Here is a 19157-nt window from a genome sequence, read left to right on the forward strand (position 1 = left end):
CCAGAATGCCCATCACCCACCAAGGCCCGGCTCACGGGACCTGTGGCCCGCCCAGGTGAATCCCCTCCCAGATGGCCTTTATCCTCAGCACAGACTGCTACTAGACCTGCGGTGGAAACTGTCTATTCACCCAGAGCCCACCGGGCATGGTGGGGGTGGAAGGAGGACAGGATGAGGGGGGACCCTCATGTGTCCCATTCATCCTTCCATTCAACAGACATTTACTAAGTGCCAGGGATGGTGGGGAGACACGAGCCACAGGTGGGACTGGAAGACATGTAAGCCCCAGTCAAGGAGCACTTTGTATAGGCCAGACCCTACCCAGGTGCTTTCCCTGTCTTAACCCCTGAGTCCTCACAGCACTTTCATTATCCCAAATACAGGTGAAGACATGGCCCAACCTCTGGTCTGAAACACAAGAGGACAGTACACAGAAGGGGAGGACAGGGAAACTCCACTGGAGAAAAGGAGAGATGTGTATTATCTGAGCCACCACTCCACCCCGGCCCTGAATCATGGGCATCACGCACACTCTCTCTTTATTCCTCGCCAAAATAATTTAACCGTAGGTGACACTTATATAGTACTTACTGCACTACCGTCACACATTTCACATCTATTGGCCTTTTTTTTTTTTTTTTTTGCGGTACACGGGCCTCTCACTGTTGTGGCCTCTCCCGTTGCGGAGCACAGGCTCCGGACGCGCAGGCTCAGCAGCCATGGCTCATGGGCCCAGCTGCTCCACGGCATGTGGGATCTTCCCGGACCTGGGCACAAACCTGTGTCCCCTGCATCGGCAGGCGGACTCTCAACCACTGCGCCACCAGGGAAGCCCTATTGACCTTTTTGATCATGCCTGCAACCTTATGAGGCAGTGCTATTGTCCCCTTTTTGTAGATGAGGAAACTAAGGCACAGAGGGTGAGTCACCTGCCCAAGGCCACACAGGCAGGAAATGGCAGAGCTGGAGTTCCAACCGAGATGCCTGGCTCCAGAGCCCAAGCTCTTTTAACTATCCCTATCCTGTTTGCTGCCTCTCATACAAACATACACAGAAGTCCATAATTAAAAGACATTCCAAGGGTCAGGAGAGGAAATTATAGAGAACGATTTAGATCGAAACAATCAGAGAGGACCTCTCCAGGAAATGACACTGGAAGTAAAATGTGAAAGAGGACAAGTAAGTCGAGCAGGAAAGCAGTGAAAAGAGAAGAGCGACTTTCCCAGAAGAGATCGGTGTGTGTTAAAGTCCAGAGGCAAAAAATGAACTTGGGGCATTCACAGGCTGGGGGCCAGCATGGTAGAAAAGGGTACAAGGGGACAACTGGAGGCGCAGGGCTGACCACGCCCTGGCAGGCTGGGGCAGGGAGTCTGGGGCCTCCTGAGCTGACCACACCTCTCTGCACCCCGGTGGCCTCCTCCATAAGACAACCTCACCCCAGTACGCATTCTCATGGGGCCACTGTGAGGATTACAAGGCTGGATGCAGCAGGAAGGAAGTGGCCTCAGGATACCAAGACAACTCCAGCTGCTCTGCAGAAGCAGCAGGGCGGTCAGAAAAGGAGCCAGGGCAGCACTCAGGGAAGGCTGAAGGTGGCTGAATAGTTTCCTCCGGCCAGGAACACACCAAATGCTTGGTCAACAGCATTTGTCAACAGTCCCTCGCCAATGGTAGGGAGATGCTCCCTGCCCCCAGGACGGAGGGTGGGGCCCTGTCTTCCTCCAGAGGAGAGCTGCTCCCGCTTCCTGCACTCAGGTGGGCCCCCACACTTTTTAAAAAAAAATAATAAATCTATTTATTTATTTTTGGCTGCATTAGGTCCTCGTTGCTGCACACGGGCTTTCTCTAGTTGTGGAGAGCGGGGGCTACTCTTCATTGTGGTGCGCGGGCTTCTCATTGCGGTGGCTTCTCTTGTTGCAGAGCACAGGCTCTAGGCACGTGCGGGCTTCAGTAGTTGTGGCATGTGGGCTCAGCAGCTGTGGCTCGTGGGCTCCAGAGCACAGCCTCAGTAGTTGTGGTGCCCAGGCTTAGTTACTCGAAGCATGTGGAATCTTCCTGGACCAGGGCGGATTCTTAACCACTGCGCCACCAGGGAAGCCCCCCAACACTCTCTTGTTCCTCTACCCGACACCTCATCAGTCTCTCTTCTGGGACAGAATGGGCCGCAGAGGGAAATGGGAGGGGCTTTCCAGTGGGAGATCAGGAAAGGTATGAGGGACAGGCCCAGGCGAGCAGGTGAGCAGCGTTCTGTGCCAGACCCTGTGCCGGAGGCCAGGGATGACTCTCACTCAGGTCTTCCCTCCGGGAAAGGCTGGGGACACAGAGGACCTGTGCCCAGGAGAGAGAATCAGCCAGTAAGCTCTAAGGGACAGACTCCACCCTCCAATGCCACACCAATACCAGCACCTCCTCTGGACAAAAGCCGGCTCCCTCTCCTGCTCCAGTCTTTTCCCCAAGGCACAGCCAGAGTCACGGTGTCACTGTGAAGTTCTTCAACCTTTCCTGAACTAATGGATGGAGGCAGTGAGCAGGTGCTGCCACCAAGGGCAGTTAAGAGACAAGCAGCCTCTGCCTGCTTCCTAAAGGAAGAGCACAATACCACCTAGGAGGTGAGCTTGAAAAAAAACAGAAGGGGGGCTTCCCTGGTGGCACAGTGGTTAAGAATCCACCTGCCAGTGCAGGGGACACAGGTTCGATCCCTGGTCCGGGAAGATCCCACATGCCACGGAGCAACTAAGCCTGTGCACCACAACTACTGAGCCTGCGCTCTAGAGCCCTCGAGCTACAACTACTGAGCCCGCGTGCCACAGCTACTGAAGCCCGTGCACCTAGCACCCATGCTCTGCAACAAGAGAAGCCACCGCAACGAGAAGCCCACGCGCAGCAACGAAGACCCAATGCAGCCCCCAAAATTAATTAATTAATTAATTAAAATTATTTTTTTTTTTTAGAAAAAGGGCATTTCCTGGCGGTCCAGGGGTTAGGATGCAGCACTTTCATTGCCAAGGGCGGGGGTTCAATCCCTGGTCAGGAAACTAAGATCCTGCAAGCCGCACAGCGTGGCCAAAATAATAAAAAAACAAAACCATCAAACCAGAATCTGATCAAGGCTCTCCAGGCCCAACTACCAACTTTCAGGAACTACGACAGGGGAGCATGTTCAGTCAGTCCTGCCACAGAGCAGTCTGCAGAAGCCAGTCTTCGGGAAACACTACGGGACAACTTTCAGGAACTACGACAGGGGAGCATGTTCAGTCAGTCCTACCACAGAGCAATCTGCAAAAGCCAGTCTTCGGGAAACACTACGGGACAACTACTTTCAACAGATATAAGGGTGGTGGGGGAGAAATCAGAGGTGATGGAGGAATCCTATAAATAGAAGAGACTTAAGAGAACCAATATTTATAAGAATTAGAAATTAAAACACTGAGCAAACACATGAGAGTAAGAAGTTATTGTTATTTTTTTGGTGTGATTTTTTTTTTAAGAATTCTTACTCTTTGTTTTTTTTTTTTTGGCTGCACAGGTTGCAGGATCTTAGTTTCCCGACCAGGGACTGAACCCAGGCCACAGCAGTGAAAGCGCCAAGTCCAAGTCCTAACCACTGGACCGTCAGGGAACTCCCCAATTCTTATCTTCTAGAAATACACAGTGAAAAATCTACCAGTGAAATAAAAGGACACCTGGAACTGACTCCAAAACAACGTGGCTAATGAAACAAGATGAGCCATGACCTGACAACTGCTGAGGTTGGGGGCCGGGGAGCCAGGATTCGTTATGCTAATCTGTCTGCTTCTATTTCTTCTCCATAGGAAACACTGAAGGAAAAAAAAGCAAAGCGCAGCCTGTCATTCAAGTCCTCCCACTGCTTTCCATCATTTAAACAAACGCAAAGCCTGGCCCGTGGCTCCCAGGCTCTGCAGGATGGGCCCCTGGTCACCTCTCCTGCCCTCACCTCCTGGCAGCCTCCCCGCACTCCCTCTGCTCCAGCCCGGCCAGCTTCCTCTCGGTCCCAGCACCACCACTGCCATGTCCCCACACAGGCCTCTGCTCCTGCTGTCCCTTCAATCTGAAACACCCTGCCTCAGCCGTCCACACACTCCTACCTCTCCTCCTGTCTTCTGAGAGGCCTTCCTAGACCACCCTACCTTGAAAATCCACCTAGAACTGCATTTTCCATCATTCTCTACCCCCTCCCCCTGGCTTGTTTCTCTTCACAGCTGACATCTGAAGTTTCTCTTCCTTCCCTTAGCCTTCTCCTCCCACCAGAACACAAGCTCCATGAGGGCAGGGGCCTCCAGTCCCTTCTGTGGGATGTAAGCAGGTAGTCAATGCTCTATAAACACACGTGGAACAACCAAATGAGCAAACCCGAGCTTCGGCCCAGCCCTGCCCCTCCGCACAATGGGGGACGGCATCCCTACCTCAAGGGCCGTCTTGAGAATTCAAGGTCAGGTGAGGAGCACGCTCAGCGCAGGGCGCAGTGGACGGCCCTGAGAGGGATGTGGAGACTCAGAGGTCCTGTGTCTGAGCCCAGGATCCCCCATGGCCCCTTCCTCACACTCTTGGGGCCTCCGGAGTTCAGTCTGGTTCTATCCCTCAGTGGATAGTGGCTCAACCCCCACAGCTATCACAGGTGAGGAGGAGGCAAGAATGGCAGACCCGTTCCTCACTCAGGTCTGGAGGGACCTCCTTCCACCCCTGGGACTAGGCCATCTCCATTTTCAGGGCCCTACTGGGGAAAGCCTCACTCCAGCCCCACCCTGCCTGGTGAGTCAGCAGTCAGACCTGCGCAGCCACGCCCCACAGCAAGAGACAGCCACACCCAGGGTCACAACCTCCCCACCCTCAGAGAAGAGACGGAGGCCTCCAGCAGCAAGACCCCTCACGGCCTCAGCCTGGCCTGCTCCCTAGGGAGGCAGTGACTCTCTAGGCCACCCAGCCAGCGGGTGGCTCTGGTAATTAACTCCTGACTCTGGGGAGAGTCACGACCAAACAGCCACCCCCTCAAGTGCGGGCTGTCTGAGGACTCAGGCTGGCTCCACTGGCCTGTTCCTCCTGAAAGCAGCCAGCACAGGTGTCTACAGCCTCATCTAGGGAGCGGCTAGGACCACCAGGGTCTGGGGGACCGCAATGGGCACCGGGAGGAGGCAGGCTCATGCACTCTGGGGGCTGGAGGCTCTGCAGATGGCAGGAGGAAGCGCCCTGAGGCCAAGGTCTCCTGGGGGATGCAGAGCTGCTGCCACCTGCCCCTCAACCTTCCCTCCTGTAATTCCACCCCCACCCACCCAGCCTGAGCCTCTCACCAGCTGATACCCTCTGTGACCAGAGCCTTGCCCAACTCAGAGAAGGGGGTACCAGAGGGGCGTGTGGGAGTGTGTGAGAGAGTGTGCGCCCTACCCGTGCCTGTGTCCTCCCCTCAGGACCAGTGAGAAATTTCTTAAGGGCAAGGTCTGCATGAGTCTGCATAGCAGAGTCCCCTAACCCATCCAACCCACCTGTCTGCAGGTACAGTCAACCCTATATCCAAAATGTTTATTTCCTTAAGTCCACCTCCTTCTCACCCTCTCCAACGCCACTACCCCAGGCCAGACCTCTGCCTCACCCCTGTTGGACTGTGAAGCCCCTCCACTCGTTTCCCTGCTTCCACTTTGTTGGATTTATTTCATGTGCACCTACAGAGCATGTGCTACATGTCCAGCACTGTTCTAAGCACTTTGCAAATTGTAACTCATTTATTAACTGATTTTCCAGATGAAATCGGAGTTCCTTTAAAAACTGGTATCAGATCACTTCACTCCCCTGCTAAAAACCCTTGGAAAGCCCTTGACTCATAGAATAAAATCTAACTCCCATCTGCTCTGAGGCCTGCCAGGCCCAGCTGCTCAGCCCCTGCCTGGCTCCTCCAACAAAAAATGACATTGAGGGCAGGGGACTGTCAGGAAAGGCTTCCTGGAGGAGGCAGCACACAACACAATCCTTCAACTATGGGCAGGATGTAGACAAGCGAGTAGGCAACAGAAAAGACAGGGATTCCACTGTGCTGTACAGATGCATGGAGCTGCTGCCCACCCACTGGGTGTCACACCCCAGATGAGGGCCCATTCTCCCACCCTTCAGCTCTACTGGCTGCAACGGGCACTGCACATGCACTCCCAAGGCACGCACAGACACCTACCACAGGTCACTTTGCCTTCTGAGGTAGGTCCGGCTGGCTCCTGCTGCTGCTGGGGGGTGGCTGGACCTCCTCTCTGCCGCCGTCTGGCGCCACCACTGGGACGGCCCCGACTCCGCCGCTGCCGTTTAGTTGGGGGAGAACCTGAGGAGAGAAAGATGGTGTAGGTTGAAGACCAGATGATGGGTGGAGCACCAAGGTGGGTGCCCAAGGAAGCGCTCAAGGCTGGACTCCACGCTATCAGACCCTGGGTGAGCCCCTCTGCTTCCTGGGCCATAAGATGGCGAATAAGTACAAGTTAGCATCATCTGGAAGGACAGACGAGCACACCCCACCACCTGGCAGTCCCATTCTCAGGTGTGACCCCAGAGAAACCCTGCCTACTCACCCCAGGAAACAGGCAGGATGCCAGTAGCTGGAGCTCTGTTTATAGTTCCTAACCACATAAACCTGAAGACAATGTAAATGTCTGGCAAAAAGTACACGGAGTAATTTCCACAATAGACTGCTTAGTGAACTAAAGCAAGTGAAAAACAAATATCTACAGTTTGCTATGTTTTGTATAAAAAAGGAGGGGAAACAAGAATATGTACATTATTTGCTATTTTTGCAAGATGAAACACTGTAAGGCTATGTTAGAAATGAATGAAATTGATTATCTACTGAGAGGGAGAAAGATACCAATGAAAATGATACTTCTAAGAACACCTTTTTTACATACTTTAGTTTTGACTTTGGAATCACGTAACTGTTTTACAACATACTCAAAAATTTAACAAGAAACAAAAGAAACAAACCATAAAATTAAACAGAAACAAATGAATCTAATATATATAAAATCAGTAACAAGAAGCAGAAAAAAAGAAGGACCTTAAGTAACTAAGAGGAACATTCTGACTGTAAACTCTCAGTAGGATATACTCTGAAAACAATTAGAACCACAAAAATATCTTATGTTTCATTCAGTAGACACAGCAGTGGTACTGACGTTATAAATTTGAAGCTATTTCATTATTGTTGTAAAATAAAGCAAAATAAATCCATGTCTTAATGTTACCAAGAACCAAGATTTTCAGTGTAAGACAAAAAGGTCCTCGTAGGACTACTGAGCCCGTGTGCCGCAACTACTGAAGCCCACGCACCCTAAAGACAGGCTCTGCAACAAAGAGAAGCCGCCGCAACGAGAAGCCCGCGTACCACAACGAAGAATAGCCCCCGCTAGCCACAACTAGAGAAAGCCCACGCGCAGCAACAAAGACCCAATGCAGCCAAAAATAAATTAATTTAAAAAAAAGTCCTTGTAGGGAATTCCCTGGTGGTACAGTGGTTACAACCTCACAGTTTCACTGCTGAGGGCGCAGGTTCAATCCCTGGTCAGGAAACTAACATCCCCGCAAGCAGCGCAGCCAAAAAAAAAACAAAAATCCTTATAATGTTATGTTTGAATTGAAAATGCTAATGTGAACTTTTTTGTGTGTGTGTGGTACGCGGGCCTCTCACTGTTGTGGCCTCTCCCGTTGTGGAGCACAGGCTACGGACGCGCAGGCTCAGCAGCCATGGCTCACGGGCCCAGCCGCTCCGCGGCATGTGGGATCCTCCCGGACCGGGGCACGAACCCGTGTCCCCTGCATCGGCAGGCGGACTCTCAACCACTGCGCCACCAGGGAAGCCCCTAATATGAACTTTTACGAAAAGCAATTTCTAGTTCTGTTCACTGTAAGCGCCTAAAAACAATGCGCATACTCGGCACCCAGATCTTGGTCTCCAAATACCGCTGCCTCTGAGAGAAACCAGGCTTCTGGAAACAGCTGATTCCAGGGCTGGGGAAGGGAAAATACAAGTGAATCCTGGACATCTTGCAGTCCATCTTGCAGTCCTACAAAGCAGGAAGCACCCAAAGAATGATGGAGACACATCAAAAGGACACAGGATGTAGCCAATTTGAACATCAGGAAGAATAACTAATTGATTATAACAGTAAATAAATAAGAATATATGAGTCTATGGTGACACCCCTCACTAAGTAAAGAGAGGGAGGAATGGAGGGAAAGAAAAAAGTAAAACTCCTCTTGAGAAAATGCCAGCTAATAGACATAGGAAAGAATTAGAAAACCACCATTTCATGAACACCAATATAGTAACTGGTTCAGGCAGAGATCACCAATGGCTGCTAAACCCACTGGGGATGCTGTTGGTGAACACGACGTGCCAAAGTGTCATCTCATAGATTTACTAACCACAAGGGGAAAAAATATCTCTGTACAAAGGACAAATACAGCAGACACCACCTTAACCAAGTGATCGAACTTGCTCACTCACAACAGGAAAACCAGGCCTCCTGATGTGAAGACCACGGCATCAACCAAGGAGCATTCCGGCCAAAAACACGTAACCTGAATTTAACCAACTCTCCAAACCCGATTCCCAAACTACAGGGGACAGACGGATAAGTTAAATGATACCATCAGGAAATTATCAGGCATGTCCAGAAACAATCAGGACATTGTACAAAACAAGTGGCCTGGTCAATGTCATGGGGGGAAAAAAGAAAAAGGTATGGGGTAGCGGGGGGGGGGGGGTTCCATAGTAAGAGATTAAGGAGACTAATAACTGAATGTACAGCAACACAACTATGAGTGGATCCTGAAAGTGCAGACAATATTGAGAAGATCTGAAAATGGACCATTAGGATATCAGAGAATAAGTACTTCTGTCCTTTCTTAGATATGACAGTAGTCTTGAAGTGGTTTCAGACAATCTTCTGATTCTCAGGAGATGTCTGCCAATTTCGGGGTAAAGTGTCCTGATGCCTATAATTTACTTTCAAAGAGTTCAGCAAAAAGAAAACAGAATTAGGGACTTCCTTGGTGGTCCAGTGGTTGAGAATCCACCTTCCAATGCAGGGGACGCAGGTCTGATCCCTGGTCGGGGAACTAAAATCTCACATGCCACGGGGCAATTGAGCCCGCAAGTGCCTCAACTAGAGAGAAGCCTGCACACTGCAACGAAAAATCCCAAGTGCCGAAACTAAGACCCGACGCAGCCAAAAACAAACGAACAAATATTAAAAAAAAAAAAAAACAGAATTACATATACATGCACATAAAGCAAACCTGGCAAAATGTTAAAATTACTGAGTCTACGTGGAAGATACAAACACATTCACTGCACTCATCTTTCCACTTCTCGGTATATTTGAAATACGTTTGAATGATTAAAAACTTGGGGGAGGGGAGGAGAGTGGATAAATTAATTGCCATGGCAATTAAACAAAACCAATTAGAAACCCAACATGAATAAATCTCAGAAACATGTCCAACAAAGACAGCCATGTGAAGAATGATACCCATGACGTGGTGCCATTTAAATGACATATAAAACCACAAGAAACAATTCCGTAAGTTGTTTCTAGACATGTGCTTTTGCAACAACAAACACACACACAAACACAAAGCAAAAATGAGACAGAATCACCCCCACGGGCTCCTTCCTTGATGGGTCAGGATGGGGTAGGTTCAACAGGCTTCAGAAGGGAGAGAGAGAGACTGCTGGCGCGCCCACAGGGCTGGGCTCACCTGTCTCCCACTGACCCTGCTCAACATTTGAAGAACTCCTTGACTGCTGACTGCGACGGCAGCCGCCCTCCGTCCTCTTTGAAGAAGAGCTGGATGTGCCATAGCTGGAGCGTTCTGGAGACACTGTGGGGAGAGAAGAATGGAATGAAGTATTCAAAGCCTGCGACTTCTCCCAGGCCCAGCCTCCAACTCCCACCCCCTCACCCCCACCCCAGAAGAAACCCTGCCCCACAGGGTGCCTGAGTTCCCCAGAACTCAAAGCCCAGATACCCACTCCCTCTCAAACACCTGCAGCCCAGTAATTGTTCGGTGCCTCCCGGGGTAAAAGACTCATCACCTTCTGGGGCCACCCAATCCACGTGTACACAGCTCCAACTGTCAGTTATCCTGTAAGCTGAGTTATGGTCAGGATTCCTGCCATGCTGGCTGCCCCCATCCGTCAACTGCCCCTGGCTCTCCCTGAGGCCCCGAAGAGTAAGCAGGCCTCTGCAGGGTCCCCAAATCTTCTCTTCCAGAGCCTGACCTCCAGACATATTTTTCCAAAAATGCTGTCAGTTCTGCACAAGGCATGCCTTTTTCCTGGTTACCCAAATCCCATGGGCTTACCCTGGGCAGGAAAGCTCACAAAACCCCTCCCTAAACTAGCCACAGCACCTCTAGTAATCCCGCCAAGGGCTCAAAAGCTCAAAGCCAATGCACACAAGGGGCTCTTCACCTTCTCAGGACTGCTGTCCTATAGGAGCACTCTCCTTACAAGGATTAAGGGCACCAACTCTGGAGACAAAGCAGCAAGGTTTAAATCCTAGCTCCCACTTTCTAGCTGTGTTATCTGCAAGCTCCTATGTGGCATGGCTTCTTACCTACCTCTGTGCCCTTACTTTGATCTCTGCTCCTGCCACACTGGCCTCTGATAATGCCAAACTCGGTCCTACCTCAGGACTTAAAAGCTTGTCTTTCCCTCTGCCTGGAATTTCCTACTCTGAGATCTATGCACCAGGGTGGCAGTGCAGCCTCAGTTCAAACGCCAACTTCTCAGAAAGGTCTTGACTGGTTATGGAATCTTTCCGGACGCACAGGCCCAGCCGCCCCGCGGCATGCGGGACCCTCCCGGACCGGGGCACGAACCCGCATCCCCTGCATCGGCAGGCGCACTCCCAACCACTGCACCACCAGGGAAGCCCTGGTTATGGAATCTTAAGGGGGCCTCCTTTCACTCTGAAGCATTCCACTCCCTACCTCCTCTCTCTGCTCCATTACTCTGTTTCAGTCCTTCCATAACCACATCTAAAAGTAAATCGTTCAAATAAAGTCATCTTCATATACAGAATAAAAAAAAGTAAATCGTTCACCTGTCTTACAGTCTTGATACTCCTCCCAAATGTTTGTTCCTCATGGAACACTTTGTCAGTCCCGTCAAGCTGTATCTCCTGTTCCCTATTCCCCGGGCACACAGGATTCAGCTGTTATATGTGGGCAATCTGCCTAAATTCTCCAACCTACTGCTTTCCCTGTACAGTGGGGACGGTGACAGGACTTCCTCTTAGGATTACCGGGAGGATATAGGATGATAGTACATATGAAGAAGGGCTTACTGCTGTGCCCGGCAAGAAGTAAGCCCTCTGTAAACAGACGCTACAAACATCACTATTGATGTAGCCAAATCCCACAGGCTCACCCCTCCCAATGTCATGCCTCCCCCCTCTTGTGTTTCTCATTGATGGGTGCGATGGGACACGTACTGAGATGGCACTCTCCATATCAGACACCGTGGAGGCCCAGCGAAAGCAAGGCCCTCTCCCCACCGGAAGTCTGTCACCCTCCCATTCCACAATACCTGGCCAGCGCCTCTTGCGCGCCAGGTGTGGCAGCAAGTCGTGACGGGACAGCACGCGCAGGAGTTGCCCCAGCAGCCGCAAGTTGCTCTCGTCGCACTGCCCGCGGCGCTCCAGCTCCAGCAGCAGCTCCAGGCCGCTGCGGGCGCGGGCCAGGCCGCCGGCGGCGCCGGGAACCTCGTCCAGCAGGAAGGTTAGCAGCTCCAACTCGCACTCGGTCAGTTGCCCGCCCACCACCTCGAACATACGGTGAAGCGACAGCATCCCGTAGTAGTCCAGGCACTCATCCTCCTCCCAGCTCGGGGCCGGGGTCGACCCGGACAGCGCCATACCCGGGGGAGGGGGGCGGAATAAGCTCAGAACCAGGGCCTAGAACACACACAGCGGGGAGGGGGCAGTGGTCAGCGACGCGGAGGCCCGGACCTCACCCCCGCCAGTGCGTCTCCCCTTCCGAGTGCCGCCGGGCAGGGCCACCCTCACATCCCAGCCGTTTTAGCCTCCCCCTTCTCCCGCAAGAGAATGGTATCGCCCGAGGTCCCCTAGTAACAGGTCCAGACGCCAGACCCCTCTTGTCCTCCGACCAGTCGGGCAGGCCCAGCCCGAATGCCCCTCCCCAGGTGGTATGTTCCGAACAAGCCTCCCACCCGACTAAGTGACTCGGTCCGAACAAGCCTAGGGGCCCAACGCGGGGCACCCCGCCAATTGCCCTTTGACTATGGGTACTACTGTCCAGACATGTTCCTTGGCTGCGTCCAGAGGTACTGTCCGATCAGCCCCACAGCTCCACCTAAGTGGTACAGTCCGAAAGTGACCCTCTGCCCCCTACAATGGGACCGACCAAAGCAGCCCTTCGCTCCACACAGGTGGCGCTGTACGAATCCGACCCCCTCGCCCTGTAAGGGTGGTACCGCCCTCTCCTCAGCACCCAGGTGGTCCGGTCTACCCGCCACCAGTAGCTTGTAGGCCTCTCCACATCCTCACCGAATTCCGGCGCCTCACGACTCCTGGGCGACGGCCGCGGCCACTTGTTTTGTATCTTTCTGGCACCTTCTCTATTATTACGCCTGCGTCACCTCGCTCCTCCTCCTTCCCCCATCTCGCGCAGGTGCGACCGCCACGCCCCTTAGGCGCAAGCGCAGAGAGAGGCTTCCAAGCCCCTCCTTCCGGGCCCGCCCCCAACCGTAACGTCCGGCCGCCCTGTACTGCGCCTGCGCAGAGCGAGAGCGGTTCCGCGTCTGGGCTGCATCTGGTACCATTTTGCCGGATAGCTTCTGCCGGTGACATAAGCTACAGGGTCCTTAGTGCCTTCACGACCTGTTGAAACTACTTATGTCACGGACTACAGCCCCCTCCTTATCACGACCTAGACGCCCACATTAACCACTGCTCCCAGCTACCCATGGCAAAGGACCACAATCACGACCGTACTGGCTCCGAGTAGCACCCAGGTCCCTTATGATCCGGACTTGGACTCCCCTCCGTTAGACTGCCCCTTACTTCTTTTGGAGACCTACATCCCATCTGTGCCATCTCATGATCTCGACTGCAATCCCTCCTCATCCAACAGAAATCCCCCATCTATAAGTTCCTTCCCCAATCAAGACCAAGACTCCCTCATCTCGTCTTAGGAATCAATACCTCCTTCCTGATTACAATAGGCCCCTCCATCTCCACTGTGCACCTCCTGATGGCGTCCATCAGGACTCCCGCATTACACTCAGACTCCCCCCTCAAGGAACTCTTAACGCCCCCCCATAACCCCTTCCAATCTCTGCCCTCCAAGGTCACGGGGACTCCCAATAGCCCCTCTTTAAGCTGCACCTGCCAGTTTTACTCTGGCAAGAGCAGGTCTCTATCAGGAGATTTGGCATCAAGGCTGCATGTCTGAGCACCGCCACCCTGCCCCCCACTTACATGACTCAAGGTCAGGGCCCGCTCGTGCCTTGAGACAAGGCCCCTCCCCGAACCTTTTCCCACCCCCGGAATTATCACCCCTTGGGAGGCGGAAGGCCTGGGTCGTGCCTGGCACTGGCTCAGCACTAGCTCTGCTTGGGCTGAGGCAGTGACCTCCGAAGAGTCCCGTCCCCTCTCCCTGATGGCAGTTGTCACCTATTGAAACCCAATCCTGGGCCGGACACACAGTAGGCGCCCAGTAAGTGAATATCATTAAATCAACCAAAGAGGGTGAGGGAAGGGAAAGCAATTTTACAAACAGGGAAGGACTATCTATGTCCATGTTAGATAAGTTAAAGTGAGCATCTACGGTGTATCAGGCCCTGTGCTGACTGCTTTTACCTGTTTGATTTCATCCAATCCCCTCAACAGCCTTTGAGGTGGACGTGATTCAAGCCCTTTTACATAGGAGTAAAAGTGAGGCCCAGCGAGGGGTAGTACCCCAAGTATGCTTGACTCCAAAGCTGTGCTCTCAGAGATGCTCTGTGTCTTTAGCTATGAAATGACAGTTCTGTCAAGGTCTCCCGCCACCCAGTCCACTCCATGATCCTTGCTTTCCAGTGATGTTCACTTATCTCCACTTAACTTTCAGACTTGGCGGAGGAGCGGCCCGGGAGAACTGCGCAGGCGCTTCTCCGAGCCCGGAGCCCCGCCCACAGGGCACAGTTGTGTGCGTGGAGAAACTCGCCGAGCCCCGCCTAATCGTCCATACGCAGGCGCAGGAGCGCGTGCCCTCCGCTTTCGGCTCTGATTGGCCGCCGCGGGTAAGGGCAGCGTCCAATGGGAGGCGTGGATAGTGAGGGGGTCCCACACGCCTGGAGCTGAGGGTCTGTGTCAAGAGCGGCGGGGCTGCAGGAGGCGAGAGAGACGGGTGAGGGCGCCGCGGGGCGGGCCGGGGAAGAGAGCGCTGGGCTTACGGAGAGGGCGGAGGGAGAACGAGGGGGACTCCGGGGGTCGAGGAGCTTTGGGGCCTGCGCTAGGGCGGGAGCGACGCGGCGTGGAAAGAGAGTGCTGCTTCCTCTGTGCCCTGGACCGTTGATAGAGCGCCTGAGGTGTTCCGGACCCTACGCTCGAGCTCGCCCGGCCCCCACCGTTTGCAGGGAACTCTCAGGTTGCGTAGTTGATAAGTCTGGTCAGAGAAAAGGGATGTGTCTCAGGAAAGTTGAACTTCCAGGGCCCTGGTGGGTTCTTTCCTGGAAGGACTTTTATTGGTTTACTGTATAACAAAAACCCATCCGTTCCCCCAATAATTCACAGTCCAGGATTGGGAAATGGGGAATGCAGACTAGGAAAGTCCAAATATCAGGTCCTTCGGGCCATCTTCTAGACGTTTACTGGGTGCCTGTTTTGTGTAAGCCTTGCGCCAGGCACGGGGCCTCGCTGGAGGGGAGTTCTCTGTGGGGAGTGGTGCTGTGAACGATGCAAAGCTGAACTGTCAGGCCCCTGGTTGACTGTTTCCAGGAAGGTCCGTTACTGAATGGCTTTTGTGTGCCAGGGCCTGAGCAACTCAAAAATTAGTGAGGGAGTTGGAAAGTTTAGCTCTTGGCCTTTCTGTGAATCATTTGCTTAAGGAGCATTTACTGGAAAGCAGCTGATAGCAGGGCCCTGTGCTGGGCCTTGTTCTTGTGGGAATTCACAGTCTAATAGGAGGGCTGGTCTGGTGGGAAAAGTGGAATGTGCACAAGGACAGTTAAACTCTCGGGGCCACACTTCCTGGAGGGAGCATAATTCATTCACCAGATCTTCTCAGTGCTTATTATGGTGAGACCTCTGGGAGCTAGCTACACATGAGCAACTTTTGTGTGCAGAGCTGGAAGCTGAATGCCACCTGCCCTCTGGCACTAACAGACGAGTTGAAGAAGAGATGGAGGTGGTGGGGATTATATCTGGAACATTACTGCTTAGGCCTGCATGGGCGGCAGTCATTTGCTGTAGGGACTCTGAGCCCCTGTTGTGTGAAGGGGCCTGCGTTAGGTTGAGCCCACACCTGTAGAGGGAGGGATGGGGCACGTAGAGGGAAGTTCAAAAGTTAAAATCCCTGTCCTTGGTCAGTGGCTTTGTTGGTGACAGCAGCCCCTACAATAAATCAGACCTGCCCTGCCGGCAGGCTCAGTCTGGTGAGAGGAGCACAGACTCTATCCCAAGTTCATGATATTTGCTGTGATGGAGGTGGCACGGTATACTGTAAGAACCCCAAGGAGGAGGGAGTGGCCACCACCCTGTGGATGTAGAGTCTGCTAGAAAAGAAGAGAGAACTTCGTTGGCAGAAGGAATAGCAGCATCAAAGACTTAGGGTTCAAAAACAACATTTCTGGAGAATTACAAGTAATGGTTCTATCTAAGCTTTACAAAGTACCAGGGACTTTGTGGTTAGTACTACTTTTAGTCCATTTCACAGATGAGAATGCAGTCTCTGAGAGATGAAGTAAGTGGTGGAGCTCAGATTCAACCCAAGGGCAGTCTTGTCCAGAGCCTATACTCTTAAACACCTTGCTGCATCTCTCTGTGTACAAGTAGATAGAGGAAAGATGCTGCACAGAGAGGAAACTGCACAGGCCAAGGCCAAGAGACCCCAAAAGACACATTCTGTTCTTGGAAAGGGTGTGACCAGCCCTCTGGGTAAGGAGGGTGGCATCAGAGGCCGACTGAGAAGGGCTGTCTCTCTTCTGCAGATACCTGGCTGCCATGGGGTGCAGTTCAGCTACAGGGTCACAGGCTCACTGAAGACTGAGATATAAATATTGGATCCAGACTTGCTGATTGTTAGAGGCTGGTGAGTGATGGGATGGGCAAGGGAACTCCTGAGACATCCCCCCTCCCCTTGAGTTCCTGGTCTCACTAGGCACTCCCTTCTTTCTCCAGGTACTGCCTTTTGCACAATGGCAGAGGTGGTGGCTGAGGCAGCTGAAGTGGCTGAGATGCCAACACAGATGTCACCAGGGGCAGTGGAGATGTCAACACCGACGTTAGGGGAGAAAATGGAGATGTTAACGGAGGTGACTGAGATGACACCTGGGGAGGCCCTTGCCTCATCCCTCTTCTTCCAGTTCATGTGCTCTGAATGTGGCAGCCTCTACAACACACTGGAAGAAGTCCTGTCACACCAGGAGCAGCATGTGCCCACTGTCACAGAGGAGGAGGCGCTGACCACCCAGGACACTGGCCTGGAGCCGGAGCTGGTGCCAGGCACTGAGGATGGGCCTTTCCAGTGCGGTGAGTGCAGCCAGCTCATCCTCTCCCCCAGCGAGCTCCTGGCCCACCAGGATGCCCACCTGCGGGAGTCTGCAAGCCAGATCCAGTACCAGTGTGGAGACTGCCAGGAGCTGTTTCCCTCGCCTGAGCTGTGGGTGGCTCATCGGAAGGCCCGGCACCTTTCTGCTGCTGCAGCAGCTAAACCTCCGGTGCCGCCTCCTCTGCCTCCCCTCCCCTCCCCACCTCCACCCCCTGCTCCACCCGAAGTCAAGATGGAGCCCTATGAGTGTCCTGAGTGCTCTGCCCTGTGTACCACCCCTGAGGAGTTCTTGGAGCACCAGGGCACTCACTTTGACTCCCTAGAGAAAGAAGAGCGCAACGGGCTAGAGGAGGAGGAGGAGGGTGAGGATGAAGAAGATGACGACGAAGAGACAGAGGACGAGGAAGAGGCAGCAGCAGAGGTTGGTGATGATGCTAAGGGAGCTGACAAGTCCACAGCCAGCGAGGCCCAGGGCTGTGGGGATTGTCCTCAACGCTGCACCTCAGCAGGGGCACGCCGGCGCCACCGGCGGGCGTCCCGTGGCCCAGCGTCAGCGGCTCACCCCTTCCACTGCAGCCAGTGCCAGCGCAGCTTCAGCTCGGCAAACCGGCTTCTGGCTCACGGGCGGGCCCATGTTGGTGGCACACACGAATGTACGACCTGCTCTAAGGTCTTCAAGAAAGCAGCCTCACTGGAGCAGCACCTGCGGCTGCACCGCGGCGAAGCCCGCTACCTCTGCGTGGACTGCGGCCGTGGCTTCAGCACAGAACTCACGTTGGTGGCCCACCGGCGGGCCCACACCGCCAACCCACTGCACCGCTGCCGCTGCGGCAAAACATTCAGCAACATGACCAAGTTCCTCTACCACCGGCGCACTCACGCCGGCAAGAGTGGGGCACCTCCCATGGCGGCGGCGGCGGCGGCCGCCTCCCCGGCTCCTGCCGAGCCCACGCCCCCCGCACTGCCCCCTGCCCCACCTGCCCAGCTGCCCTGCCCGCAGTGCACCAAGTCCTTTGCCTCCGCCTCCCGGCTCTCCCGGCACCGGCGTGCGGTCCATGGGCCCCCTGAGCGGCGACACCGCTGTGGTGTCTGCGGCAAGGGCTTCAAGAAGCTGGTCCATGTGCGCAACCATCTGCGGACGCACACGGGCGAGAGGCCCTTCCAGTGCCATTCCTGTGGCAAGACTTTTGCTTCTCTGGCCAACCTCAGCCGCCACCAGCTGACCCACACGGGTGTGCGTCCCTACCAGTGCCTGGACTGTGGCAAGCGCTTCACACAGAGCTCTAACCTGCAGCAGCACCGGAGGCTGCACCTGCGGCCAGTCGCCTTTGCCCGTGCGCCCCGCCTCCCCATCACCGGTCTCTACAACAAGAGCCCCTACTACTGCGGGACCTGCGGCCGCTGGTTCCGTGCCATGGCGGGCCTGCGACTGCATCAGCGGGTCCACGCCCAAGCTCGGACGATGACACTGCAGCCTCCCAGATCACCCCCTCCTGCCCCGCCCCCGCCCCCCGAGCCTCAGCAGACTATCATGTGCACCGAGCTCGGGGAGACCATTGCCATCATCGAGACATCCCAGCCACTGGCACTTGTGGACACGCTGCAGCTGTGCCAGGCGGCACTGGGGGCCACTGAAGCGAGCGGGCTGTTACAATTGGACACGGCCTTTGTGTGACACAGCTGAAGAGCAACAATAAAAGAGTTTGGTTGCAGAATCAAGTGTGGGCACCTCTGGGGAGAAAGGGGGCCACGCCCTGGCAAGCCACTCTGGCGCCCACCGGGTGCCAGCATTCACCCACCCTGGCCTCTTACCCACTCACTCCTCAGAATGGCCCCACCAGGCGTCACCTTTCTCTGCCTGAGGGGACGCTGAAGCTCTGAGACACGATATGATGTGTCCCGGTCACCCCACTGCGTTGCAAAGCGGGGTTCTCCAAGGCTCTTTGCATCACCCTGGTGCCCAGCAACATCAGGTAACCTTTCCTGAGCCCCAACCATGTGCCAGCTCTGCTGGGCCGTCACATACCTCTTCACATCCTCTGCTTGTCCCCCCAGCCCTAGCCTTCTCTGGACTCTGGGCTCCCAGGACTTGGCTCTGCCTGGTGGAAGAAGGCACTTGACTTCTCTGGGCTTCCTTGATCTCACTTTTGACAACGTGGAGGGCAATCTGTAGGTACCCCGGTATTCAGCTGCAGGTGGGTGATGTTGGAAACCCAGGAATGAGTCAGACGTGGGCTCTGCCCCAGGAGCCACGCAGTGTGGTAGGAGGAACACCCACAAATACAGATGGCCTTGCTCTCTGAATGTCTTGTTGATTTATTCAGCCTGGGTGTTCTAAGGCCTCCCTCCCGTGTGCTGGGGGCCAGAGACGAATCAGGCCTCTGCCCTGC

The 19157-nt window shown here is 54.1% G+C and overlaps 2 protein-coding genes across 12 annotated transcripts in view; one reads left to right on the top strand and one right to left on the bottom strand.

Annotated features, from left to right (window-relative positions):
• Positions 1–12697, bottom strand: part of LOC132509196 (POU domain, class 2, transcription factor 2) — a 110691-nt gene extending 97994 nt beyond the window's left edge. For 9 of the 10 annotated variants that reach the window (XM_060129858.1, XM_060129857.1, XM_060129856.1 and 6 more), the window contains exons 1-4: positions 12564–12697; positions 11585–11951; positions 9751–9873; positions 6179–6319 (exon numbers count right to left, since the gene is read on the bottom strand). In XM_060129858.1, coding sequence (XP_059985841.1) covers positions 6179–6319; positions 9751–9873; positions 11585–11912 — 592 coding nt within the window. In that variant the 5' untranslated portion in view covers positions 11913–11951; positions 12564–12697. Of the gene's footprint in view, positions 1–6178; positions 6320–9750; positions 9874–11099; positions 11110–11584; positions 11952–12563 lie in introns of those variants that run through there. The other variant, XM_060129864.1, reaches the window with a different exon arrangement.
• A 1015-nt stretch (positions 12698–13712) lies between these two features.
• Positions 13713–19053, top strand: ZNF526 (zinc finger protein 526). Of its 2 annotated transcripts, XM_060129874.1 has the most exons (4): positions 13713–13734; positions 14128–14299; positions 16208–16308; positions 16398–19053. In XM_060129874.1, exon 4 carries the CDS (start codon positions 16415–16417, stop codon positions 18440–18442), a length of 2028 nt encoding a protein of 675 aa, XP_059985857.1. In that variant the 5' UTR covers positions 13713–13734; positions 14128–14299; positions 16208–16308; positions 16398–16414; the 3' UTR covers positions 18443–19053. The 2 variants fall into 2 exon arrangements, with proteins under 2 accessions (XP_059985857.1, XP_059985856.1); XM_060129873.1 differs by lacking the exons at positions 13713–13734; positions 14128–14299 and adding an exon at positions 14324–14406.
• The last annotated feature ends 104 nt before the right edge of the window (positions 19054–19157 follow it).

This window comes from Lagenorhynchus albirostris, chromosome 19 (genome assembly GCF_949774975.1).
Source record: "Lagenorhynchus albirostris chromosome 19, mLagAlb1.1, whole genome shotgun sequence".
Classification (NCBI taxonomy): domain Eukaryota; kingdom Metazoa; phylum Chordata; class Mammalia; order Artiodactyla; family Delphinidae; genus Lagenorhynchus; species Lagenorhynchus albirostris.

Bases quoted from the DNA above. Each gene is read 5' to 3' on its own strand.
- ZNF526 (XM_060129874.1), top strand. From the start codon at position 16,415: ATGGCAGAGGTGGTGGCTGAGGCAGCTGAAGTGGCTGAGATGCCAACA.